This window comes from Apodemus sylvaticus, chromosome 21 (assembly GCF_947179515.1).
Source record: "Apodemus sylvaticus chromosome 21, mApoSyl1.1, whole genome shotgun sequence".
NCBI classification, from domain to species: Eukaryota; Metazoa; Chordata; class Mammalia; order Rodentia; family Muridae; genus Apodemus; species Apodemus sylvaticus.
The window spans coordinates 25,231,533-25,258,114 of NC_067492.1; the positions used below are offsets into that span (position 1 = coordinate 25,231,533).

The 26,582-nt window shown below is 46.3% G+C and overlaps 1 protein-coding gene across 2 annotated transcripts; it reads left to right on the forward strand.

The window, feature by feature from the left end:
* Nucleotides 1–730: 730 nt before the first annotated feature.
* Nucleotides 731–24,823, forward strand: Dync1li2 (dynein cytoplasmic 1 light intermediate chain 2). Of its 2 annotated transcripts, XM_052166390.1 has the most exons (13): nt 732–1,060; nt 1,212–1,285; nt 3,080–3,196; nt 6,241–6,471; nt 12,824–12,993; nt 13,886–13,979; nt 15,146–15,281; nt 17,103–17,214; nt 17,667–17,726; nt 19,018–19,059; nt 19,408–19,525; nt 20,207–20,323; nt 21,891–24,823. In XM_052166390.1, the coding sequence occupies exons 1-13, from the start codon at nt 954–956 to the stop codon at nt 21,989–21,991; spliced, it is 1,479 nt and encodes a 492-aa protein (XP_052022350.1). In that variant the 5' UTR covers nt 732–953; the 3' UTR covers nt 21,992–24,823. The 2 variants fall into 2 exon arrangements, with proteins under 2 accessions (XP_052022351.1, XP_052022350.1); XM_052166391.1 differs by lacking the exon at nt 19,018–19,059 and having other exon boundaries at nt 731–1,060.
* Nucleotides 24,824–26,582: the final 1,759 nt, after the last annotated feature.

The following is a 26,582-nucleotide window of genomic DNA, read 5'->3' on the forward strand; positions in this document are numbered from 1 at the left end:
CTCCTTCTTCTCCCATGACTCAGACACACTAGCCAGCACACAGGGGTCTCATTATGTAGCCCTGGCTACCCTAGAACTTGCTATGTAGACCAGAATGGCTTCAAATTTATAGAGATCCTCCTGCCTCTGCCTCAGAATGCTGGGATTAAAGGCGTGTGACACCACGTCCAATATATATATATTTGGATTTGGTTTTTTCGAGACCGGGTTTCTCTTTATAGTCCTGGCTGTCCTGGAACTCACTCTGTAGACTAGGCTGGCCTCGAACTCAGAAATTCGCCTGCCTCTGCCTCCCAGAGTGCTGGGATTACACTACAGTCATGCGCCACCACTGCCCGGCTATGTCCAACCATGTTTAAGTTAAGCTTTTTGAAGCAGGGTCTCACATAGCTCATGCTCAACTTAAATTTGTCAAGTAGTCTAAGACCTTGAACTTCTGATCCCCGCCCCTCCCTCCCCCCAGCTTCCCATTGCTGGTATGACAGGCAGGCAAATCTATGTCCAGTCATTTTTTTGTGGATCTTCCTTCATGCTTAACTACATCCCAGCCCATTGTCTTTTAAACTTCTGAGCTGTAGTTTCCTCGCCTCACTTATTAAGAATCAAGCAAGATTCAATGAGATCGCTTCTAAGTAAGGTTGTCAGCTTGAGTTCATTCCAAAGCTTGGTCTTGCCGCACCGGGGGCTGCCCTGCAGGGGTCGCCAGCGCGCTCTCGGTCTGTGCGGCTCCACCTCCCGCGTAAGGCTGTCCGGCTGGCTGCCTGACCCAGCAACGTCCCTAGCTGCGCCGACCCCGCGACCCCGAGACGCTCGCGGACACCGGCGGCCCGTCGGGACGCGCTGGATAACGAAGCTTCTGCGGCGTTGCAGGAGGGCAGCACGGCCCGGCCGGGGTCCTTGCGGGTCCTCGGCGGGCCCGGGGGAGGGCCCTCTTTGTGGCTGCAGTTGGCAAGATGGCGCCGGTGGGGGTGGAGAAGAAGCTGCTGCTGGGTCCCAACGGGCCCGCAGTGGCGGCCGCCGGCGACCTGACCAGTGAAGAGGAGGAAGGCCAGAGTCTATGGTGAGGAGCGTGTAGAGCCGCAGATGGCGCGGCCGGAGCGGAAGCGGGCCGGAGCGGGCAGGACCGTGGGCAGACATTGACGGGCATTCGTGGGCCGAGCGAGCGGTCCAAGGCGGTCCCGCGCTGACCACTCTTGTCGTTGTCGCCACAGGTCTTCGATCTTGAGCGAAGTGTCCACCCGTGCCAGGTCCAAGCTGCCGTCCGGCAAGAACATTCTGGTGTTCGGTGAGCAGCGGGGTACTGCCCTAGGGCGCAGGGGTGGGTCCGGCGGCGCCCCTCCTACAGGTTCCAGGCTTCTCCACCCTTACCGCCTGCTTGTGGCTTGCCTGCCTGGGAGGGCACGCCGCACTCTAGCAGGGTAGCCGGAGAGAGAATCTCCAAATCCACACCTCTACTGACCTCCCAGAATGCAGCTCCGTTTGGAGTCCAGTGATGTGTGGGCTTGTGGCACATTCCGTCAGGCATTTGGCTGACCCTTCTTCAGCTTTGACTCGGTTCATCCGTTAGCCTTGTGCTTACCAAGTTGAGATGTGCCGACTGAATGGAGAAGATGAGGGAACTAGGTGACCTGGACTGGGTACTGAGGCAATGTATGAAGCCTTTCTTAAGTCCTCAAGAGCAGGCAGCAGAGCTTGGGAGTCAGCCCCAGGAACTTTCTTGCATTAATCCTGCCCTCACTGCTAGGTTGCCCAGTCAGCCATTTAAGGTCTCTGGCTTCAGTTATCTCACGCAAATGAAAGGGATTATAAGCATTCACCTGCAACGCTGTTTGTGGAGTGGGAGCTCAGGGCTGAGCAGTGGGACAGTGCAGACAATCTTACTGAGAATCCCAGTGGAGCAGAGGCAGATGTGTGCGTGGTTGCATCGCATCTTTCCTGTCAGAGCAGACTGTTGTGGGCGCATCACACTGCTTGATGTGTTGAGAGAGAACTTGTGGAATCAATCAGGTGATTTGAAGGGTAATCGCTTAGGTACAAGATAACAGGGTGACACATTTGGACACTGTTAGAAGCTTTTTTGCAATAGGGGATAAGATGAGGTTAGATTATGAAAGTCTGAAGGACTAATCTTCTTTCCTGGAGACTCCTGATTTTCAGACTGTCTTCCTCTATCCTTCCCTGAGCCTTATGGAAGATAAGGTGATGTCTGTGTGTTTCTCACATCTAAGTGATGGCCCCTGCAGTAGGTTATAGCCAGATATGTGCTTTAGGGAATTAATTCAGGCATCGCTGGGCCAGCTAGATCAGAATGAGCAGGAGCTGAGGTCAGGCTGATAAGCACTCTTCCTTGTCCTGGTGGATTGTGGCCAGCATGGAGGTGAGCTTTGCAGAGGAGAGAGGACCTTGGTGGACTGCCTTCCAGGTCTTATGTTCTTGAACTCCATAGTATTGAATCCCAGGATGCCCAGGGATGTTTGGGAATGGTTCTCGTTCTTGTCTAGAGGAGGGTGTTGGCTATGGATAGTCCTGGGGAGATGAGAAAGCAGTTGCTGCTGAGACTGTACTTAGGAACTTGGCTTAGGTCAGTAATCACCTCCCTCCCCACACCTGTTTCCAAGCCTTTAGGATGTTTGTGAAGTTGATTACAAATGAAATGTGTGTAAATAACATAAGCAGCATGACTTGAGGCAGAACCAGATTTTTATTTCAGTGTTCCTAGACTTGGGGTTTTTTGTGTTTTGAAGAGTTCTCACTTTTACTGTGGCAAAGATTTATTTTGTGAGAAATTAGCCCCATCTCTGACTTTGACCTCTCTGTATGTTTGTCTTAGAAAATGCAGGCAGAGCATATTCTTCCCTTGTGAGGTAAATTGCAGCAGAAGGTGATTTGAGCTCTTGCGTTGGCTGTCTGTGCCAGTCACTCTTAAAAGCAGGTCTCCTTTGTTCGTGAGAGTGGGGAGACCTTAGCAGGCTTGCTTAAGATTCCTGGTTGTTTCTTATTGTGTTGATGTTATGACCAGCTGTCTTTGCATAAAGCAATACACAGTACACTTTTGTCTTCTTGCAAATGTCATTTGTAGGTGAAGATGGTTCTGGTAAAACAACTCTCATGACCAAACTCCAAGGAGCAGAGCACGGCAAAAAAGGAAGAGGCTTGGAGTATCTTTACCTCAGCGTTCATGATGAGGACCGCGACGGTGAGTGACTGTCACTCCTTCAGAAGGTAACATGTAGGGCTCTGACTCCCACATGTCCAGGCACTCTGCATTCTGGTCCACCCAAAGATGGTGGGTGAAATGTATGTCATTTGCAAGACTTCAGTCACTGTTTCTGTTTGTTTTTTGTTTTGGTTTTTTTGAAACAGGGTCTCTTGGGGCCCTGGCTGGCCTGGAACTCACTACAAAGACCAGGCTGGCCCTGAACGCTCAGAGATATTACTCTGTAGTGACTCCTTTATAGTTTTTCAGGTTTTATATGTTCACCAGTTTCCATGACTGTAGAATGGTTATTGGTGCCTGGCTCTTTTTTTCCTGTGAGAAAGTTTATAGTCTCGAGATGAAGTGTATTGGTTAATTTTCATTTTTTTCTGTTTGCTTTTGTCCATTTAAATATAGGTGATGTTAGGGTATTTTTATAACACATTCTCCTACTTCTTTATTGTAAAATTGAAGAAGATAAACTAAAAGCCGCTGTGGCACTTAAGCTCTGCTCTCTAGGAGCCGTGTAGTGGAGGACATAGAGGCTCTTCCTAGAGCTTGGGCACCTCCTCCTGTGCTAATTGAGGTCTCCAGGGATTTTATCCCTGCTGCTTTGACTTTGTCTTGTTGAACATTCCTTAATGGTCCTGAAAAGAAGACAGAATGTCGGCCTGGTGTCAAGGCCTCTGTCAGAAGAATAAGCATCGAGTGTCTTGTCTAGACCCATTGGAGTCTGCTTGTGTACCTGAGGCCCATTGGAGTCTGCTTGTGTACCTGAGGCCCATTGGAGTCTGCTTGTGTACCTGAGGCCCATTGGAGTCTGCTTGTGTACCTGAGACCCATTGGAGTCTGCTTGTGTACCTGAGGCCCATTGGAGTCTGCTTGTGTACCTGAGGCCCATTGGAGTCTGCTTGTGTACCTGAGACCCATTGGAGTCTGCTTGTGTACCTGAGACCCATTGGAGTCTGCTTGTGTACCTGAGGCCCATTGGAGTCTACTTGTGTACCTGAGACCCATTGGAGTCTGCTTGTGTACCTGAAGCCACTAAATCAAGCCTAGAGGACCTCACAAGTTTGCATCTTTTGCTTCCTGCCTTTGCAGGCTACCACGTTTTTTTCCGTGGGAAGACCTTGGTTGAGAGCCAGACAGAACCAGTTCAGAATGCCACACCTGCGTTTAGCAGTAATGTGGCTTCTGGTTACTAACTCAACCACACTTCCATTTCCTCCTGTGAGGAAGAGGGTGCTGGTACATTTTGCAGGTGGACAGAGTGTGGGGGTGTGAGAGGAGCGCTAGGGACATGGTGAAAGCCTTCCTGCCTTTGTGAAAGGGCAGACAGAGCCCCTTTATCCTCTGGTGGTTCCAGACTAAGGCACATTTCAGGACAGAGCGTCCCAGTAACTGCAGTTACATGTCTTTGAGTTGAAGGTTATACTAACATCAAGGTCAGGTTCCTATGAAAGCTTTTCCTTCCTGTATTTATAGGACTTTCTCTGTCGGCTGCTTATTTATGAAAATCCTTGTTTGATGGAAGAGTTGCCCTTATCTGAGGTTAATTATACAGCTTGGAGCCCTAGTCTCTTTAATTGTGGGGTATAGCTAGGTTGTAAGTACACATTTCACAGAAAATCACATGCTAAAGAAGGTCATCTCTGTTGTATCTGGGTTGTGGTAGGATATTATAGTCAAAGAACCACTGCCTCTTGGTCAGATACTCTGTCTCCTACAGAGTATTTGTGACCCCACACACTGGGGGAGTCATATATAGTTGACATTGGACAGAAAAGCTGAAGAAACTGTGCTTGCTGATGGGTAGGCGTATAAACCTCAGATTTACAATACAAAGTATGTTTGGAGTTGAGTCACAGACCCAGACTGAAAACACTAGAATATGCTTACGGGTTTGGGACCAGTGAGGTCAAGTCATTGGCTGCCAAGAGAGCCTGAGTTTGATCCCTGAGACCCACATGATGAAAGGAAAAAATTGACTTCACGGGTTGTCCTCCAACATCACTGGGGAACCTTCACCTGTCCCTACACACAAATAAATGGTATAAAAAACTTTAGGAGCTGAAGAGATGGTTCACTTGCTACTCCTCAGAGGACTCATCCTAGCACCATATCTGGTGGCTCATAGTGGTTCACATAGGTAGGCACACACATAATTAAAAATAATAAAAATAAATTTTAAATTTTTAAAATAATTTAGAGGTTGAAGTACAGCTAGATGTAGATAACTTTATGTTCAAACGCAATAACATGCATTTTATAGATATTAATAATTGGTTATTCAAGGAAGCTAAAGATAGGTAGATTTTAAAAGTCTTATGTTGGAAAAGAAAGTTAATGAAATGATGTTTTGATGTTAGTTCCCTCTACCAAGTACTTTTATAGAAAAGATAATTAAGGAATATGTTTGAAATATTCTAAAAATATCCTATTCATTTAGAGAATTTTCTTCCACATGTGAATTATTACAGTCCCCAGTTTTTGGTATATTTTGTTTCAGCTGTAACTTAAGATCTCCCTTAGTCCACTTGGATTATTCTCAAGCCATTGTCAGACATTAATACCATTTTATTTGTAAGTATTTCTATAAGTATATCTAAAAGGTAAAGATGCTTGGAATGTATAGCTGATTATCCTGCGAACAACTGTAGTCGCTTAGTGTGACACACACAGAAGGGTTTGTTCACTCAGCATGCTCACCAGCTCACAGATAACTGGTATCTTAGGACAGTGGATCATTTAGACTGAGGGGACAGTTCATCAATAAACGTTTGTGTCCTTTGGTTGTTATCAACAGCTAATTATTCTCACTGCTCCTTAGAGTCTGTTGAAACCTTAGTTAGAGAGTTGTCCTATATGTGGTTATCTAAACTTTTAAAAGCTTAGGCAGGTTCTTCTGTTCTAGGCTACTGGTATTTGGCCCTGCTGGGCTGCACTTTCTGTGTGAATTCATTCCCTTCCTAATGCTGCAGTTCTCATAGCTGTGCAGATAGTCACTGTTGGGCAATAATGTAGCTTCATTTCTCTCTCCCCAGATCACACGCGCTGCAATGTATGGATTTTAGATGGAGACCTCTACCACAAAGGTCTGCTGAAATTTGCAGTTTCAGCTGAGTCTTTGCGGGAGACCTTGGTCATTTTTGTTGCAGACATGTCTCGACCTTGGACTATAATGGAGTCTCTGCAGAAGTGGGCTAGTGTTTTACAGGAGCACATTGACAAGATGAAGATTCCACCAGAGGAAATGAGGGATCTGGAACGGAAATGTGAGTAAAACTCACTAGTCTTCTTGATTATTGAGACCACCTTCTTCCTTCTCAGGCAAGGGGGTTTACTGGGGATAGAATTTGCTTTTGTTTTGAAATAACTTGTTTCAGTTATTGAAATTTGGTTATCAATAATAGTTGGGAGGAATCAGGAGTGCTTGCTGCTCTCGCAGAGAACCCGGGTCCAGTTCCTAGTCAGCTCACAACTGCCTGTGACTCCCATTTCCGGAGGATCCAGTCAGCATGCATACAGTGTACATACAGTCAGGCACGCAAGTGCACACACACAAATACAAGTCGGTAAGGAGAAAAAGTAAATAATAAAAAAGAATGCTTTGATCTGATGTGCTGGTGTGTGCCTTCAGTCCCAGTACAGTGGAGGCAGAGGCCGGTGGAGTTTGTATATCAGTAGAAAGGTTTGCTTCATTTTGGCTTATGGTTTCAGAGGTCTCAGTCCATGGTCACTTGACTATTTCTAGACCTGTGATGAGGCCATCCATTATTGCAGGAAGAAGGAAGGCAAAGAAGGGGAAAGGATAGCCTTCAAAGATCTTCCTGCAGGGCTTCTTTCCCTTGGTAGGTCTCCTTCCAATAACCATTGAGCCGGGAGCACATGCGTAGAAACCTACTGAGAGCTTAGTGTGTTTCCCTTGGGTCGTACCTCAGTAGTAATGCCATCAGCTAGGGACAGATTCTTTGAGGACATTGTTCCTCCAACCCCAAGCCTATGTCCCTGGAATCCCATGGAGATCCCGTGCCTCCTCTTTTTGATAGGTTTAACAAAAACCCCAAAGAAGAGAATCTTTCACTTCTGACTAGTTTCTTTTGGAATCTAGCAAATATGATTGCATTCAGGAATAGCAAGATTGTTTTCTGTGAGAGGGGTCATTAAAATACAATAAGTTATTTTAGGTTTAAAGGTCTTCTGAGAACAAAGAACATACAAATTAAGGGAAGTTGGTGAGTTTTCAACTGTGGTTCAGAAGCTTGTTTTTCCTTCCTTTGCTTCTGTGCAGTTACATCAGCTTCTGTCCCCGTGCCAGGGAAATGGGAGGGGCAGGGAGCGGAACTGGCAGCCGCAGCGTCTTGGCCAGCGTGAGCTTGGCTGCCCTGGCTCGGTGCCGGTGCATGACATCACCCCGTTGGTGAATTGCTGAGGGCTCTGGAGCATGGCACACAGTACCTGCACATGAGCTGTCAGGAAAGTTTGATGGCGCTTCTCAACTTGGCTTTACTACTGTGTGTCTCCTGTCGCATACTTCATCTTGCCCCTGTCTGTCATCAGCTCAGCCAGAGCTTAGCACCTGACTCTTCCCTTGGCCGTGTGTGGTGTGTGCCTCCTGGCTGGTCCACATGGGGGGTCAGGACTGCCGGGCCTTCATCTCACCACTCTTCAGCCACTGACCTTTTTAGATAATGCCTCTTTTTCTTTTGAAAACGGAGATGCTAAAGACAGCTCAGCAGAATAGTTCTGAAGCTGAAAAGCTGTTCCTAGACCACTGTGCACAGCTTCACACACCCAGACTGGTGAGCTAAAGTGCCGCAGACTTCAGTTTTGGGAACTCAAGTTTTTTTGGGTCTGACAATCTTGCCCCCCCCCCCCGCCCCCCCAGACAGGGTTTCTCTGTGTAGCACTGCCTCTCCTGGAACTCACTCTGTAGACCAGGCTGGCCTCGAACTCAGAAATCCACCTGTCTCTACCTCCCAGAGTGCTGGGATTACAGGCGTGCGCCACCACCGCCCGGCAAGGATTTGGTTTTTTTGAGACAGGGTTTCTCTGCGTAGCCCTGGCTGTCCTGGAACTCACTCTGTAGACCAGGCTGGCCTCGAACTCAGAAATCCTCCTGCCTCTGCCTCCCAGAGTGCTGGGATTATAGGCACGCACCACCACCGCCGGCGGGTCTGACAATCTTACAAAGGCTTATTAAAATAGAAAAAGCCACATCGGCCAAGGGTACCACTCTTTCTCAGATAAGGAATGTGTTAGGTGCTGGCTGTTGTACTGGGTGCTCTGAGGATACAGCAGTCAGGATACCTATTCTTGGGGAGCTCGGAGGAGGAGACACTGAATTTAATGGTCTTAGTCATTGGCGTCTATGTCACTGATGATTAGATTCAGTGACATATGACAGAAAACTGGAGGGGAAAATGGCTTAAATAAGACTGAGGTTTATTTGTCATGGAAAGGAAATCTAGAGGCAGGCAATTTGTGGGTAGGGCGCAGCCCTGGGAAGACAGCAAGAGAGCCCTGGCTCCCTGGACTCACTTCTTTGTCATTTTGGGGTGTGGTTCTTTTCCCTTTGACTACTAGAACTTTAGCAAAATGTCCTGTGTTCCCAGCAGCAACATGGGGAACAGGAGGCAGGCACTGCTGAGGTACACCTGCCTGTTCTCTTTAAAGAGGTTGAGAGTAGAATCTTTTTGGCTTTTGAAGAGTGTGTGTGCACTTGCACACACATGTGCAACATGAACATGACTTTGAGAAGGTTTTCTCCTCCCGCTACAGGCACTATGGGTTGAACTCGGTGTTTCACAGGAGCACTTTTAGTTGCAACAACCCCACCTCACCCCCCCTTGCTAGTCTAGAAAGTGTCTTAATTCTGTGTTGGGTTAGGGAGAAGAGGGCAGGGCATCTAGCAATTGCTGACCCAAGTCTGCTGACGGATGGAGCATCTCCGCTTTCACTGTCCCTGGTCCTCGGCCTTTGGAATGGCAGCGGTGCCTTCGTGCTTGGTGTTGAAGAAGTGCTTGTGTTTATGCTGGTTTAGCTTACTTTAGGGGAGTAGTTAGTTCTTCAGATGCTTGCTCAGAGGACTGCTGGTTTCAGATTAATTAGACTCTCTAGTATTTTCTTATTAAGATTTATTTTAGTTTTAATTATGGGGGCACAGTATGTGTGCATGTAAATGCAGGTGCTAGCAGACCTCTCGGGGCCTCCTGGGGCTGGAGTTACAGGCAGGTGTTGGGCAGTGAACTCGCTCCTTTGCAGGAGCGGGATGTGTTCTTAACTCCTGAGCACCTCTCCAGCTGCCTTCAGTATTGTTCTCAACAAGTGCACATCGCTTGCAGTCTGTTCATCTCAGCCTGTCTGCTTTGTATTAGCCGCTGTGACCCAGAGCTGGCAGGGGGACAGCAACCCACAGCTGCCAGAAGGTGGTGTTTGTCGCTGCAACAATGTGACAAAGACAGTGTAAAGAAGGTTTGGGTTTCCTTTTCTTGGTTTGGTTTAGTTTTGGCTGTGTAAGAGAATACAGCCCATCATGGCGAGGAAAGCACAGAGGCAGGAACACTGGGCTGCTGTTGGTCGCAGTGCATCTTCAGTCAGTCAGCAGAAATGAATTCTAGTACTCTGTAAGTTTTCCCCTTTTTTTTAAAAAAAAATTTAGTCTAGATTCAGAGACTCTAGGATGGTGTGAATAAACCATAAGCCATTCTGGAAACACCCTTACAGGCACACCTAGGGGTGTGTCTCCTAAGTGATTTATTTATTTATTTATTTATTTATTTGCTTATTTTTTAATGTAGGGTGTGTGTAGCTCTGGCTCACCTGGAATTCACTGTATAGAGTAGGCTGGCTTTACAGAGATCAATCTGTAGCTCTTGACCCCTTTGGGGGTTGAATAACCCTTTCACGGGGTCGTATAGCAAATATTTACATTGTGATATTTACAGCAAAATTACAATTATGAAGTAGCAAAGAAAATAATTGGGTGTCACCACAACCTGAGGAACGGTTTTAAAGAGTTGCAGCATTAGGAAGGTTGAGAACCGCTGATTTAGAGGAACTAGCTTCCCTCAGGACTTGTAAGGTTACTCTCTATAGACGTGTGATGTATACAGAACACGGGCCTGGAGGGCTCCTGGAAAAGTGATCTGGCTGCTCCACCCCTCCCTTCCCGCTGTAGCTTAGCTTACCTCTCTCTTGTTCCTGGCTCTGCCCTGCTCCATGCTGGGGAAGCCCTGGATAAATGCCTTCTTTGTTCTTGGGCAATCAGATGTCACCCCGACAGTTAACTGCTGCATTTTTTATTGACTGTTTTTTTGTTTATTTTATTTTATTTTTTGTCTTTAATTCCTTTAAGCTCCTACAACATCATCAGATATTCTGGCTATGTCTAACATAAAATGGAGAGGACCTTGGTAGATTTCTTTATGTTGACGATGGAGTTTATGCATGTGTTTTAGTCTCTGTCTTTATAAGAGCATACTTGAAGAAACAAAGGAAAGGTGTTGAGAAGACTTAGTCTATAAACTACTGCCTATGAAGCCTGAGGACCAGAGTTTAGTCCTCTTACCCATGTAAGAGCTAGGTGTGGTAGCACACAGTGATAATCCTAGCACTGGGGAAGAGGCAGGGGGATTGCTGAGGTCAGCCAGTCATGCTAAATTGGTGAATTCCAGGTTCGGTGAGAGACCCTATGTCTAAAAGGAAGGTGAAGGGCAATTGAGTAAGGCACCACACTCAAGCACTTATATGTGTACACACACACACACACACACACACACACACACACACACACACACTAGCTATGATTTCAGAGTTTGCAGGCACTGGTGGCTCCCTCTGCTGCTTTGGAAAAAAATTGCTCACTTGTTAGTAGATAGGGAACAGAAAAGAGGGCCTTAGGGTGTAGCTCAGTTAAGAGAGGGCTTGTCAGTGGATAGAGGGCATGCGTGAAGCCCTGCGTTGAGTCTTATATAAACCCGGCATGGTAACTCTGCTTGTAATCCCAGCACTGGGAGGTAGAGGCAGGAAGATCAGAAGTTTAAGGTCATCCTCAGCTATATAGTGAATTTGAGGTTAGCCTAGGCTACATAAGAATACACGCACACACACATGTATGTATGTATGTACGTACGTACATACGTCAGGGGAAAGAGGAAGGGGGAGAGAAGAATGAGAGCGAGCCATCAGAGACCCTCGCAGGCACACCCTTAATGACTTGCATCTTTCATTCAGCTGCAAATTCATGTCTGAATTAATCCAGTGATAAAATTAATGCCTTCTTAATCTAGTCACCTCTCAAAAGTACCACCAGCTGGGAACCTTCAACACATGAATCTTTTGGGGACTCTTCATGTCCAAACTGCGCTTGTTTACCTTTTCCTGTCATGTGAAGGTCTTTGTAAGGCAGCTCACAGCTGTAATCCTAACACTCGGGAGGCAGAGGGAGAGGATGGTAATTGCTGCAAGGTCAAGGCCAGTCTTAGTCTACTTGGTGAATTCCAGGTATCTAGTGAGACCCTTTCCGAATACAAATGACAACACCCATTGTCCTAACCCTGAAGTGCGCACGGACAGGTTCTGGTCTGCGGGCCTTTTGTGTTCACCTGACTTGACTACAGCCAGTGGCTGCTCTATCTAAAAGCCCCTTTGCTTTTTGTAAAAAGTTGTTTTATGAGTGTACTTGCTCATATGTGTGTATACTACATCCATGCCTAGTGCTCATGGAGGCCAGATGAGGGCACTGGATTACCTGAAGCTGGGTTTACAGATGGTTGTGAGTGGGTGCTAGGAACTGAAGTCAGTCCTGCCCGATCAGCCCTTGGAGCCGTCGCTCCAGCCCCCTGAGCGACCCTTTAACCAAGATAACCAAGATATGCACCTAGAAGCAGGCGTGTCATTTCTGCTGTGTTAGGCACAGACTGGACATGCGCACTGTGTGTGTAACGCAAGTGCCCTGAAGACAAAGTCCCAGAGAGTAGAGACAAGGAGGAAGTGGTGACTGCCAGTCACGTGGTCTTTGCTGGCTTTTCCTAAATGGAAGTGTCATGCTCCTGTGGAATTCAGAGTGTAGGCATTTAGTAGCTTTTCTAATGAAGACCCTGACAAGTTGTGTTACTGTGATTTCCAGTGATCACCTAGGAAGGAAGGGTGTGGCTGTCTGGCACTGTGATAAATGTAGGATGCATAAGAAAAGTGTGGGGGAGGGAGGATTATTAGTGGTAGTGTACTTCATTTTGTGTTATTTTTGTTGGGTTTTATAATGGGAACTAATATAAGCTTAAGAACGATAAGAACTTGGGCTGGGGCTCTGTGCTAGGCTGCTTGCCAAGCGCATGAAAGTCTCCTGTTTGAGCCACAGTACTATTTTTTAAAACCAGGGCATTGAAAGCCTGTTTAGGAACTAGAGGACACCGAAGGTGCCAAGGTCTACTGCGCTTGCAACTCACAGCTCAGTGGACGGGAGAGCTGGTGTTTTGCATCACGGTCCCTAAACCCTAACGCTGCAACCTCTGCCATGCATAGGATGGTTTTGTTTTATATTTATTACCTTTTTATCCCCTTAATTTTCTAAGATTAAGGTATGTTTCTATTTGTGTCTGTATAATTTTTCTTTTTCCTCTGTAGTTATGAAAGATTTTCAAGATTATATCGAGCCTGAAGAAGGTTGTCAGGGTTCCCCACAGAGAAGAGGGCCTCTGACCTCAGGCACAGATGAAGACGGTGTTGCCCTCCCCCTGGGTGACAATGTGCTGACTCATAACTTGGGGATCCCAGTGTTGGTGGTGTGCACAAAGGTACGTCCAGGGGATTGTCCAGCTTTGCTGGGTCTGCTCAGTGAACAAGAAAGTTTCAGACACATTGATGGAGTTTCTTCTCAAGGGAGAATTGGGCTTATTCGGGATTCATTAAGGTACACTGATGGGTAGAACATACTATCATTTGATGCTGCTGCAGACTTGACAGTACTTAGTTTAGAAAGCCCCATTGGCTGCATGGGCAAACTCTAGTGAAAGTGGTTTGCTTACGGCTCCAGTTCATCTGGTCAGACTGATGGTGAAATAGAATAATGAAGTAGAAATAGAAATTAAGCTTCATTTTAGAGAAAGTCTGCCTTTTGTTTTTGTTTTTGTTTTGTTTTTTGGATTTTTCAAGACAGAGTTTCTCTGTGTAGCCCTGGCTGTCCTGGAACTCACTCTGTAGGCCAGGCTGGCCTCAAACTCAGAAATCCACCTGCCTCTGCCTCCCAGAGTGCTGGGATTACAGGCGTGCGCCACCACTGCCCGGCTAAGTCTGTCTCTTATGTGAGATGGGGGAAGTAGCTCTAAAAACATCTTGGATTTCAGAGTTGCTTTATTCCTGGTTTTCACCAGGCAACCAGCTACAGGTTCTTCTCGTTTCACACTCTGTTGAGATAGACGAGGTACAGTGCCCCGCAGGTGAAGTGCGGTGCACGGCGGTGACCTCATCTGATGCTGGGAACATGGGGTGGGTGATCAGGCCTCTCGGGTCTGTACTTTGTGTGTACCTGAGGCCCAGGTGAAGGAGAACCCTCTCGTTCTTTCACTCTTCTCTAACACCTGTCTTGAGGCGTTGCATTAGAAATTTGTTTCTAAAGAAGTTCCTTATTCTGGTCCTAGCACGCAGAGAAGCAGAGAGCTGACGTTCCTCTCGGTTCTGTCTCTGCAGTGTGACGCAGTGAGCATCTTGGAGAAGGAGCACGATTACAGGGACGAGCACCTGGACTTCATCCAGGCGCACCTGCGGAGATTCTGCCTCCAGTGTATCCTTGGGAGACTGTATCGGGCCCGGAGCGCAGGCTGTCCTCCAGAGGGGAGTCGGCAAGCCCCTCCTGAACACAGAGTAGTCTTGTCTTTGTCTTTTTCTCGTCTTTTTTTTTTCCATTTCACTTAATTATTTGGGGGTGGGACACATGAGTGGAGATTAAAGGGAAAACTGGGGAGTCAGTTTTCTCCCATCATGTGGGTTCCAATTCAAATTTAGCTTGGTAGCAAGAACCTTTATTCAAGCATTAACACATCTTGCCTGCTTCATGGGGTAGTTTTTGCCATGGGGTGGGAGTGAGTTGAAGGGGAATTGTAATCTTTTTATTAGTTTTATAATTTTGCTATGTTGGAATTTTGAAATTTTATGCACACTAACTTAGGCATGTCTTTTCTCACTTTGGAGGTATTGTTACAGGTTTTTTTTTCTTGTTTTGTTTTTTGACTGTCTCACTGTGTCGTCCAGGCTGGCCTGGAGATTGTGATCTTCTGCCCCAGCTTTCGGAGTGCTTGGATCACAAGCACATGCTGCACACCCAACTTATTATTTTTTTTTAAGGCTGTACTTTTGATAGGCTTCCATATTAAGAAACTGATGCGTGACCATTTTATTACCAAATTGCATTGTGTGTACTTAAAAATCGTATTAAACTTTGCTCTTATTCGGAGAGATATAATTACCAATATGGTTGCTGGTTTAGATGATGCGAGTGTTTCTTGTGTGTTGTGCTGCCCAGGAAAAAGATGCCATGTCAGCAGCCTTTTGAGTTTTCTGTATAAATCCAACAGTAGTTGGTACCTTAGCTCCACACTAGTGAGGGGTGCTTCCTCTGAGCCCTTCATTGGTACCTGTCTCTAAAGGTGTCCTTGATGATAAAATTGTTCCCTTGTGGGCCCCTGCCTGGGAAGAAACCTGTGCATCTCTCTATGCTGAGTGTAGTAGTGTCCCACTGATTTTGCTTCAGGAGTAGGCAGCACTCTGAGTATTAGAAAAGAAAAAAGCTGCGTCCTGCTGCAGCCTCAGCTGGGAGTATTTAAAGATTGCACGCTTTGGTCCTCGCATGCTGAATAACACAACAGATCACCTCGTGCTTCAAAGATTATATTTAAGTGTGGTTGGGTTTTGTCTCACAATGAATTGTTTTTCCTTAAGCAAATTGATTAGATGGAGCTGCCTTGATTTACACCTCAGTGAAGGAAGAGAAAAACCTTGACTTGCTGTATAAGTACATTGTTCATAAAACATATGGCTTCCACTTCACCATACCCGCCTTAGTTGTGGAAAAGGACGCAGTTTTTATGTGAGTTCTTTGGAGGTGTGGTGTTCAAGCCCTTCTCTTTATAGTCCATTTGCTGTGCATGCGCATTTTCAGTGTGGGACTTCTGTCTGAAAGAGTGCTTGGACTGGCCCTCGGGAGCTAGACAGGTGCAGCTTCCCTCTCTGCTCCTTCTGCATTGACTTGTTTGGCTTCAGAGAAGTGGGTGGTATGGTCAGAGGTACCACATTGCTTCATTGAAAGAAAGTTGCCTGACTGTAAGCAAGCCATTTTGTGCACTTACTGTCAGCTCTGGTGTAGCATTGGCTGTGAGGAGAATTGAAGTTAGAGATTTCAGTGTGGAGGCCTGCAGTGACTTGCATGAAAGCGCTTGGTGACTGCCCTTGACAGGGGTGACTGCGAGCATCTTCTTAGTGTCCCCATCAGTGTGGGCCTTGGCTCTGCTGGCTACTTGCTGGCGTCTGCATTTTACAGCCTCTGGGATTAGTCCTCCTGCCAGACACTTAGGTGTACCCTGCTTTCCTGAGCTGTGTCTTTTCTCTCAAGAGAGGATCGTGTTGCTCTATCCACATAATGACAGTGCTATGGTCTCACATTGGCAGGTTGATGTTAAGAGTTGATAGGCTCTGGACTTGACAGTTACAGTTGTTCATTCAGCGAGCTTTTCACAGCACCCCCTAGGTACCAGGACGCAACGGTGAATGGGGCCCACCCGTTACAGCACAGAAATAGACATGTTCTGAAGGAAGAGCAGCAGTGTGTTAGTGGAGGGGGAGGGGGGCAGAAGATAGCGCTCTATCTCAGGTACACCAGCAGGAAGGACCATGGCATCTATGGAAAGCCAAAAGTACGAGAGCCAGAAGCTTCAGGAAAACTAAACAGGTTGCCTCCTGCATATTTGGAGAGAGTCTCACTCAGACTGTTCACACCCTCGCTCTGAAGAATCACCCAGAGCAGCAGACAGGCACTAAAGCAGAACTCAGTGACTGGCGTGCTTCTGTCCTCACTCAGTTCTTAATTACGTGGTCCTGAAGCAGGAGTTCTGGTTGGATTTAGGGCTAGTGTGGAATGGAGACGCATCTTGTACCTTCTTGAGGCTTATAGCATCGCAGGTCATGAAAGAACCTGAGCTGTGCCCAGTCCTTTTTTTACTATTGTGTCTCTTGCTAGTCAGCTCTGTAGGAATTTGTAAGGTCAGCAAGGGCATTTGGGAGAAGCATCCTGGAGGGCACGCTCTTGGCAATATAACTGTCTAAGAGTTGAGGGAATGAGAGGGTTGTGAGAACAGTCGGTTGTCTTTTATTTTAATTAGAGCTTCTTGACCTCAGACGTGTGGACAGGGTGTGGTTGCTGCCCTTCAGAGCAGGAAGCGGGAAGTCTGAGCCAACCTAATTTATTTTTCTTGCCTCATGATGTTGAGCTGTGTGACACCCACATTGTGTCTCTTGTCAAGAACCCAGTGTCCCTTGGCTTCAAGGCACATCTCCCATGCCAGTAAAATTAATGAACTGTTCATAAGATGATTGCTATAAAGAAGTGTTCTCAAGAGGGACAGAATGCAAGAGGAGCACCGAAGAGAGTAATGGTCCTCTCTGAATGTGCCTCCGCTGTGCACTGTTGCTCGGAGCGGGGTCCCACTCGGCCCTTGTGAGTCTCTGGAGCAGGATGTGTCACGTTGGTCTGTGCCTTGTGACTTACGTACCCAGAGCTACACGACACCGACAGCACCTCCAGACTTAGAGCCGGGGGGGGGGGGGGCGCACCCAGGAGCATCTTAAAATCTGAGATGTGTGTCGGAAGGCAGTCTCAGGCGAAGCACGCTAATCTGTGTCTCTTTGCCATTAGACCTGCAGGCTGGGACAATGAAAAGAAAATAGCTATTTTACATGAAAATTTCACAACCGTGAAGCTGGAAGATGCTTATGAAGATTTTATTGTCAAGCCTCCTGTGAGAAAGGTACCCATTCCGTCCCTTGCAGGCCTTACGTGGTGGTTTAAAGTCATGAAAATGAGACCTGCTGTTCCAGGAATGGCTCACTGTGTGAGGTGTAGGTGACGGGGTGGCCGTGTCATGTCAGCTGTCCTCGACTTTCCTCTTACGCCCCAACAGTACTCCTACCACTTGTGAATGACTTTGGCCAGATCCCTCCCTCGGGCCCTCCTGCTTGAAGACTGATCTGGGAGGAGCGTACTGTATAGGACCTGCCAGACTCAGTAACGTGAATGAGTTACCATGGCTAGTGCTGGGAGAGTAGAGTGTCTTTACGTGGTTAGAACAGTGTAACTACAGTTGCACGAAGAATTCCCAAGTCCATGTGGAGGCCCACACCAAGATCCATGTAGCATGAACTCTGACAGACATTTGAGAGTTTTCATTGCCTGTGGTCACAAACATGTATCATTTCACAGCTGGTCCATGACAAGGAGCTGGCAGCTGAGGATGAGCAGGTGTTCCTAATGAAACAACAGGTAAGAGGCCTTCTCCTGCATGGACTGCCGTTTCTGGAGCGGGCTCTGGAACTGTGTGTTTGAGAGCAGCAGAGGCATGGAGGTCACCACGAGGTTTCCTCTTCCCCTACTTTCTCTACAGGTAGGGATTGGGGCACGTGCTTTATGATGCCTGCCTGCATTGCATGTTATCCTACAGGGATGGACTTAGTATATTTTAATGTGCCCCGGAAAGACTTTCTGGCATACTTCTTGAACTCACAGTTTACCCAGTGCCCTGGTTCATTTCCATTTTCCCCTCACAGTGTATAAAGCGGTAGTACCATAGTCCCTAATCTCAGAGATCAGCAGAGGCAGATAGATCTCTTAGTCTGAGGCCAGCCTGGTCTACAGAGGGAATGCCAGGACAGTTAGGGCTTTTATACAGAGAAACCCCATCTCAGAAAACATACATGCGCCGGGCAGTGGTGGTGCACACCTTTAATCCCAGCACTTGGGAGGCAGAGGCAGGCGGACTTCTGAGTTCGAGGCCAGCCTGGTCTACAGAGTGAGTTCCAGGACAGCCAGGGCTATACAGAGAAACCCTGTCTTGAAAACAAACAAACAAAAACAAAAAAAGAAAACATAAATGCATAATACATGCATGCATACATGCATTCAAGTCACACACACTTTGTACATGAGGAGAGTAATGTAGCCAAAACTAGCATTGAGTTTTTAATCCTCCTGCCTCTGTCTCTAAGTGCTGGGATTGTAGGCTTGTGTCACCTGCCTGTGATGTTGTTTTCTCTGCTGTTCTGGTGATCCAGTCCAGCCTTAGGCATGCTGAGCAAGTGCTTCACCCACTGAGTTAAAGCTTCAGCCCCAACCTGACTGTTTTACTATCATATTTTATTAAGTTTTTAAAGAGCATCATGTATGCATGCGGTGTGTTTTGATGACATTCACTCTCAACCCCTTACAGATCCCCTTTGGTCCCCCCTATTACGCAGTTTTGAACACAAGCCCGTTCTTAACACTTCTATTTGACCTAGTTGTTAGCTATGTCACCACCCCTGAGGATGGCCAAGTCCTGTTAGTTTTCAGCACTTTTCCCCTTTCTGTGGCCTGCTTATTTTTTTTGGCTTCAAAACTGGTTTCTGGGGTGTCTTCATATACCAAATATGGGATTTTTAGGTCATTTTGCATTTGTAGTGTAAAACATGAGTCTGTATTGGTGCCCTGTAGTAGAGTCTAGGAGTGAACCCTTTCTCCAGACCTCAGTTCATGCTGCAGGCCTTGGTTAATGGCCAGTTTGTCCCTCTCTTTGCAGTCACTCCTTGCCAAGCAGCCTGCCACGCCCACAAGAACCTCCGTGAGTACCTTTCACCAAACAGAGGGCCATGGCCCGGTGTCATGGGTACCTTCTAACTTTACACTGGTATTTGCAACAATTTCTATGTATATGGGCTTTTATTCTATTTTAAACTGAGTTGGTCTCCATAAAGGCCCACAGCCAGAAATACAATAGAACCTCAGAAATGTTTGACGAAAGATAACTGATACTCCGTAAGCTTTAGTTCCTTTCTCAGGAGACAGAGCTGGGAGCAAACCTGCACTGTGCCACAGACACTGTACTTCAGACATGAAAATGTGTTGACTTTGATTTTTGTATTTTTTTATTATTTTTATATCTGTGTGACGTGGGCTGTTTTGGACTTAGGAATCCCCTGCCAGAGGACCCTCTGGCTCTCCAAGGACGCAGGGTCGGGGTGGACCAGCTAGTGTGCCAAGTGCCTCCCCAGGAGCGTCAGTAAAGAAGCCAGATCCAAACATCAAAAGTAAGTATGCTGGCTGCGGGGAAGAGTTTATCCTGGGCCCATAGGGCACCTGTAACAGGAACTGCAGCTCCCTGCTGGAAATCCAGGAATACTAAGCTAATGGTTTTCCAGGAAAAGTTATATTCCAGCAAGTAACCATGTGTGCCTGGCATCGTGTAAGACCTTAGACCCTGCAGGTGCTGTTAGGAAAGAATACAAATTAGAAAGTCACTGTACAATGTGTATCATGAACCTATTGTTTCTTTTCTTACCTTTTCTTACTCTTATTTATGAGTTGGCCTTCTTTTTTCTTTGGTTCTTACCAAGACACTGCTTATTGATGCACAAAAAAGATACTGGTTGCAGTAAACCATGTTCACTTAGCATCTTCCACTTTGGACGTGAGCTTTTGATAGCAGTCTGCGAGCCTAGCAGGCTTAGGAAACTGAAATGCACCACACTAAGGACACAGAAATGACAACAACAAAGATTTTCCTGTGACCCTCAAAGGTGGGAAATGCAAACTTGTTTCCACTGGTAATCTTATCACCACCCAGTTAGCCTCAGCTAACAGAGACCACAGTGATCGTGGTCAGTGCTCTAGGAAGCTGACAGCAACAGGTGCTCAGTTTCAAGCTTAAGAACCACTTTTTCTGTTCCAGTTTGAGTGACATTTTGTTGTTTTTCTTTGTGTTTCCTTAGATAATGCAGCAAGTGAAGGGGTATTGGCCAGCTTCTTCAATAGTCTGTTGAGTAAAAAAACAGGCTCTCCTGGAAGTCCCAGTGCTGGTGGAGTGCAGGGCACAGCCAAGAAGTCAGGTACAGAAGGGCCTCGGAGCCTCAGCTCCTTAACGGGATAGTGCCCTCAAATGGGGGTGCGATGGCAGTGGTCACACCCTCTGCTGCACAGCTCCAGGGTCCTGGCTAGCTATGGGCAGAAGCAAGCCTTGTGCTAGCAGTTAAGATTGCGAGCTGTTCTTTTGGATGACCCAGGGTTTCAACACCCACATAGTTCCTCACCGCCCTAAACTCCAGTTCCAGGGGATCTGACACCCTCTTCCGACCTCCTTGAGCACCAGGCACGGAACTGGTGCATGGACACATGGGCAGGCATAATGCTCATGGACATAAAGTTAAATAAGTAGATCTGCGGGTTGTGGAAGACTTTTCTTTGCATCACAGCCCCTAATCCTGCAGGGAGTGGAGCCTGTGAACCTGCATGGTCTACCACAGGATCTGTCTGTGGCCCAGCCGTCTGTCCTTCCATTCAGGCTGGTAGGACAAGCTAGTCTTGAAGGTTTCTAAAATAAAATCATTAAGTTCTTGGGAATCAGATCCTTTCTTAAACTAGAGTACATTTATTTCATTTTTGTGGGGCCAAGGTTTAAGTGTAGAAGTTGGTGAATGCTAAGCAGGCAGTAGAGTTAGTCTTTGGCTTGCCTTTGTGTTTTAGAGACAAACCTATGTTGGCCTCATTCGCTGTCTGGTCTTAACTCTTGATCCTCTTGCTAGAATTGTAAGTATGCACCACAGCACCCCACATATAAAGGGCATAGAGACCCACGAATCTGATCTGGGCCTCAGCTTTGACCTTGTGTTTGTCCCTCACCAGATAAGGGGTCATTGTCCAGGCCAGGTAGTGTTTGACAGCAGAAATGGGAGCCACCAGCATTGTGCAGGATGAACTGCCTGGCCCCTCTCTCATCATAAAGCATGGCATTTCCATGTGAGTCAGGTTAAACTAAACTAAATGACTTTATGAGTAGGGTGTTTTTGTTTTCTGGAGATCGAACCCTGCACATTAATGGAAATACTTTGCTAAAGCTACATCATCAACCCATTAATCAGTCTGAGGTGTTGTAGTTAGAAATCTAACCTGAGTGCCTGTCTGGGAAACAACATAGTTTACTTCATGTGTGAAATTCAGATGGGGACCTCCAGGGAGCTAGTGGAGAAAGGTACACAGGGCTTAGGGATGGGGGATGGGGGCTTTCAGAAAGGCACCTTGAGTTTGGCACAAAGGCATCCCAGCCCCAGCCAAGGAGGTGGCTGCCTAGTTGGAGAAACCCACACCCACGACACTGGCAGTAACACGATTAGGCTCTGTTTTTTGTTATCCTTAATGAAAAGGCTTTTCTCATTTTAAGGATGCTGTCACTAGGAATGATGGCAAAAGTCTGTAGGGTTTTGAGGCTAGCCTGGTCTACAGAGTATGTTCCAGAACAGCCAGGGGCCAGGGCTATGCAGAAAAACTCTGTCTAGAAAACAAAAATATTTTCTCACAGTGCTATTTTGTGTTCTCTCCTCTCTCTCTCTCTCTCTCTCTCTCTCTCTCTCTCTCTCTCTCTCTCTCTCTCTCTCTCTGGTTCCATTTTCTTACTTTAAGGACAAAAGACTGTGTTGTCAAACGTTCAGGAAGAACTGGATAGAATGACTCGAAAGCCAGACTCCATGGTAACAAACTCTTCAACAGAAAACGAAGCCTGACCCTCCTTTGAAAGTGCATCTGTCAAATGACCAAATAACTATGTATATTCATCTGATAAGACCAGGATTTTTCTGATACGGCACATGCTATCAGTTTTTGGGGGTAGGGGAGATGAACTTTAAAACAAATACATATACTTCATTGGCTTGTCCGAGTGTGAAATGCACATTTAGGAAGGTTACATGTCAGGCCCCTTGTTAGGGATGTCCCTTGGACTCTTGGGCTGCGATTCTCTTGTGGGAAGCAAGCGCAGCTGGGCTTGTAGGGTGGAGAAAGGAGGCCCGCTTTCTATCAGGGTGGAGCAAAGGAGACAAGGAAGTCATTGTTCAGATGGATGGTTAGTTTGACCAGATGAGTGTTAGAAAATTCACTTGTTCTTGGGAAGCAGGTTAAGTAGCTGAAAGTCCAGGAAAGAGAAAGGTTCAGGAGGGGTGAGAGAAGTGCCGGTGGGGAAGCTGAATGTTGAGGGAGGTGGAGGAAGGAGGCGGGCGAGGGAGCCGCGTTAGTAAGTACGTGCGGGTAGAAACCAAATAGCATCAGTTAAGACCTAACAATTAGAAACATTTCCAAACTAAGCACTAAACAGAATGGGAACCGGACTTGTTGTAACGCATCTTTAAGTTATGGGAAATGTGTTTTATGTAGGGTGCTGAGTAAGGTGGGCTGACTCAGGTGGTGAAGGCCGCAGCTGCCCAGGCCCCACAAGCTTGGCCCAGGCCATGTCCCTTGTCCTTGGAGAGATGCTGGGTTCCATGCAGGTGTAACCTGGGGCAGGCAGTACCTGTGCATTCTGTGCATAGTCAGCAGATACAAAATGAGATATTTTAAATAGTTCCTGTTTTGTTTTGTTTTGTTTTTGTTATTATTTTTAACTACCACAGGCTGGCCAACTAATAGAAAATGGGTGATTGATTTCTCATTGTACCATATTGGCAATGTTCTATAGAAAGTTTGGGAGAAGTATTTAATGTCATTGTATTCTGGTTATCTGGCTTGTGGCAGTCCTGTCTTAGAGCCTGTGGTAACCTTCCCTGACACAGAAAGGTTCCTTCTGTAGCTGCCCGGTCTGACCATGGCTGTCAGACCGACAAGTGGGTGCTTTCCATGGAGAATGGAGGTGGTCGGCTTGTGTGCTTACACAAGTGCCAGTTTTATGTGTCTTCCATTAAGGGGCATGTTCATGAACACTTCATGTCACACCCACCACCATGCTGAAGGTAACGTGTGGATTTGAAATGGCACTTTGAGTTTCTGTGTGACACAGCACATGTAAATGTAAACACTACCATGACTTTAATGTATAAAATACTTGTTATCCAAACCAAGGGGGAAACCACAGTTCACTTCCGTGGAGTTTACTTTTTTTATATGAATGTTTGTTACTGTGTCTGGGCTAATGTTCCTAATGTCATTACTTACATGCCAGATTTGACTAACCACTAATGCAGTTCTGGGCGTAAGTTAACATCTGGTCACCTGACGAGGCTCCTCAGCTGTCGAGTCGCTTTGTAAAGGTCTGAGCACTGTTGAGGAGAAAGCTGAGTGCATGCTTGCCTCTCTAACAACAAAAAGATGTTTCTTGTGCCGATTTTTTTATTGAAATATATTTTTTTCCTTTTTTAATTCAGTTTTTTTGTTGTTATTTTGGTTTGGTTTTGTTTTTTAAACATGCATTGTGGCTTCAAATGACCAGGTTGTCCAGGCAGTGACAGTAAGCCCGCTGGAGTGGAAACCGCGATGGAGGGTCACCTGATCTCCGCATCAGCCAGGGCAAAATGAGTGACCTCAGAAATTAGGAATTCTTGCAAAGACATGTGCCTAATAGTGTGGTTTACTTGAATGGCAAGGCACTTTTTGTGTTGATATCAAATGTGTTATAACTGACCAAGGAGCTGCCGAGGTCCGGCCAGGGGAAGGTTGGAGACCACTGATACCTTCGATGCGTGGATGCGCCTAGCGTCAGGAGAACCTGATGCATGGTGCTCAGTAGTTGCCAAAGCCCACAGCTTTGGGGAGCTGCAGGAGTCTTTGGGGGTTTGAAGAGATGAGGTAACTTTTATTATTTTAGGAGTCTCAAGCATTGGAACCAAAGGCCAAATAATAAACAGCCTTTACTTTTTAAAGTAAAATTAATTTTATTTGCAAGAATACACTTGTATGGTAGACTATAAAAGACAATTTTATGACTATTTATACACATTATAATGATTACCTCTGTTTGTCTTTGAATGGATAATTTTAAGTAAGCCCAACCTAAAAGTTATAGCCCTGATAAGGGCTGTGAATTGGTCTTTCCTAAAAATCCAACAGATATGCTGCTAGATTATTTTATTTTATTTGCACTTTTTTTTTTTTTAATAACAGGGAGGCTTTCTTTGTATTGCCCTGGCTGTGCTGGAACTCACTCTGTAGACCAGGCTGGCCTCCAGAGATCCGCCTGCCTCTGCCTCCCAAGTGCTGGGATTGGCGTGTGCTACTGTGCCCGGTTGCACCTTTTTTCTATTTTACTTTTTTTTTGTTTTGAATTGGCATTGTAAAACCAGTATTTAAGCTGAAGAGACTGTTTTCTTGATGAAGGTGAAAGTGACTGCTCTGTACATCATGACCTTAACGATGTTGATGCTGTAAGGGAAAGCTCACTGTTGCATCTCTGCTGAGTTCATTGGTGTTTTTAACTTCAGATTACCACTGCAGCCGATCTCCCACCAGCCTTAGTCCGGGGTGTGGCTCTGTCTGGGTGCAGTGTGCAGTCATGTGGAACCTTGCTTTCTAGTGCTGGGGGAAGAAATGTCTAATTACTGGCTTCAATAAACAAGAATCCAGACTGCTAACAGTTTTTGGTGACTTTGTTTTTTGAAAAAGCATCCCACTAGATATCCCTTACCTGCCGATCGATCATATGCGGGTCGGTGGCAGTGCAGCTAAGACTACCTTGGCCTGGTGAGTTGGCTCAGTGGAGCTTGGCTGCCTGAGTTCAGTCCTCAGAACCTACTTGGTAGTAGAAGGAGCTACTCCTTGAACTTGCCCTCTGACCACCACAAGAACACACACACAGTAAGATAAACAGAGCATTTTAAATCTGTACTCCTCTTACCTAAATAGACGAAATGGCTCAGGGGTTAAGAGTACTTCCTGCTCCTCCAGCCTCCGGGATGATCTGAGTTTAGTTCCTAGCATTTACTTCAAACAGCTCACAACTCTTGTAACCCCAGCTCCAGTGAGATCTGACAGGTACCTCACACACATACACATGAGTGAAAAGATTTAAAAAATAAAATCAGAGCCAGGTGGTGGTGGTGGTGGTGGTGGTGCATACCTTTAACCCCAGCACTTGGGAGGCAGAGGCAGGCATATGTCTGTGAGTTCATGGCCAACCTGGTCTAAAGAGCACGTCCCAAGACAGTTTTGGGTCAAACAGAGAAACCCTGTCTTGAAAAACTAAAATAATAATAAATAAAATCAGAACTGTGTTTTTCATTTACTCTTCAGTTTTTTGATAAATAAGGAGTCTGCCATCTAGCGCCGGGCTAGCGTCAGCTTTATGTCAGTCCTTCTGCCTCCATCCGCTCCCAAGTATAGGTTTTATAGCATTCCTAGGCAATAATCCGGAATTCTGATAAAAACATCTTAGACCTATTCTTCACTGGGTGCAGCAATGTGCAGAGGCTTTGCAGGTAGCCGCCTGTTGCGTTGATGCTATGAGGTGTGCTGAGTAATTTGTTTCCTGTGACTGATTTAAGTGTTGAGGATCCATAGAGAAGCATTAGAGCAATGTTATGGGCCTTTCACTGATTTATTTACTGTTTTTTTTTTTAAAGATTTCTCTTATTTTAATTATATGTATGGGAGTATATGCACACCAATGCAAGTGTCCCCGGAGGTCAAAGCTGTCAGGTGTCCCGGGTCACAGGCAGTTGTGAGCCACCTGATGTGGGTGCTGGGCCTTGAACTCAGATCCTCAGGAAGAGCAGTATGTTCTCTTAACCACTGAGCCAGCCTTATTCAGGTGTTTTGTTTTGTTTTGTTAGAGGATTTATTTTCTCCAGCCCTATTCAGGTGTTTTGTTTTGTTTTTTTAGAATATTTATTTTCGTGTGTGAGTATTTCACCTGTGTGTATGTCTGTGTGCCATAAGAAGCCAGAAGAGGGTGTTGGGTCTCCAGACTGGAGTTACAGACAGTTGTGTGCTGCCATGTTATTACTGAGACCCTTGCCTGAGTCCTCTGGAATTGCAGCAAGCACTCTTTAACTGCTGAGCCATTACGCCAGTCCCCATTATGTCTCAGTCCATATCCCTGACTGGCCTGGAGCTCAGAAAGATGGCCTCTCCTGAGCGCTGGGTTTAAAGGCGTATCCCACCATGCCTGACCCGGCTACTTCTTTTTTAAAAGATTTTTTCTTTTTTTGCTGGTTTTTTTTTTTTTTTGGAGGGGGGGTGCGCGCTTGTTTGTATATATGTGTACCACCTGTGTGTCCTGGTGCCCTCAGAAGCCAGAAAAAGAGTATTGGATCCCCTAAAATTGGAGTTACAGGCACATCTGAACCACCATATGGATGTGGAGCAGACCTTGGTTCTCTGCAAGAACTGCTG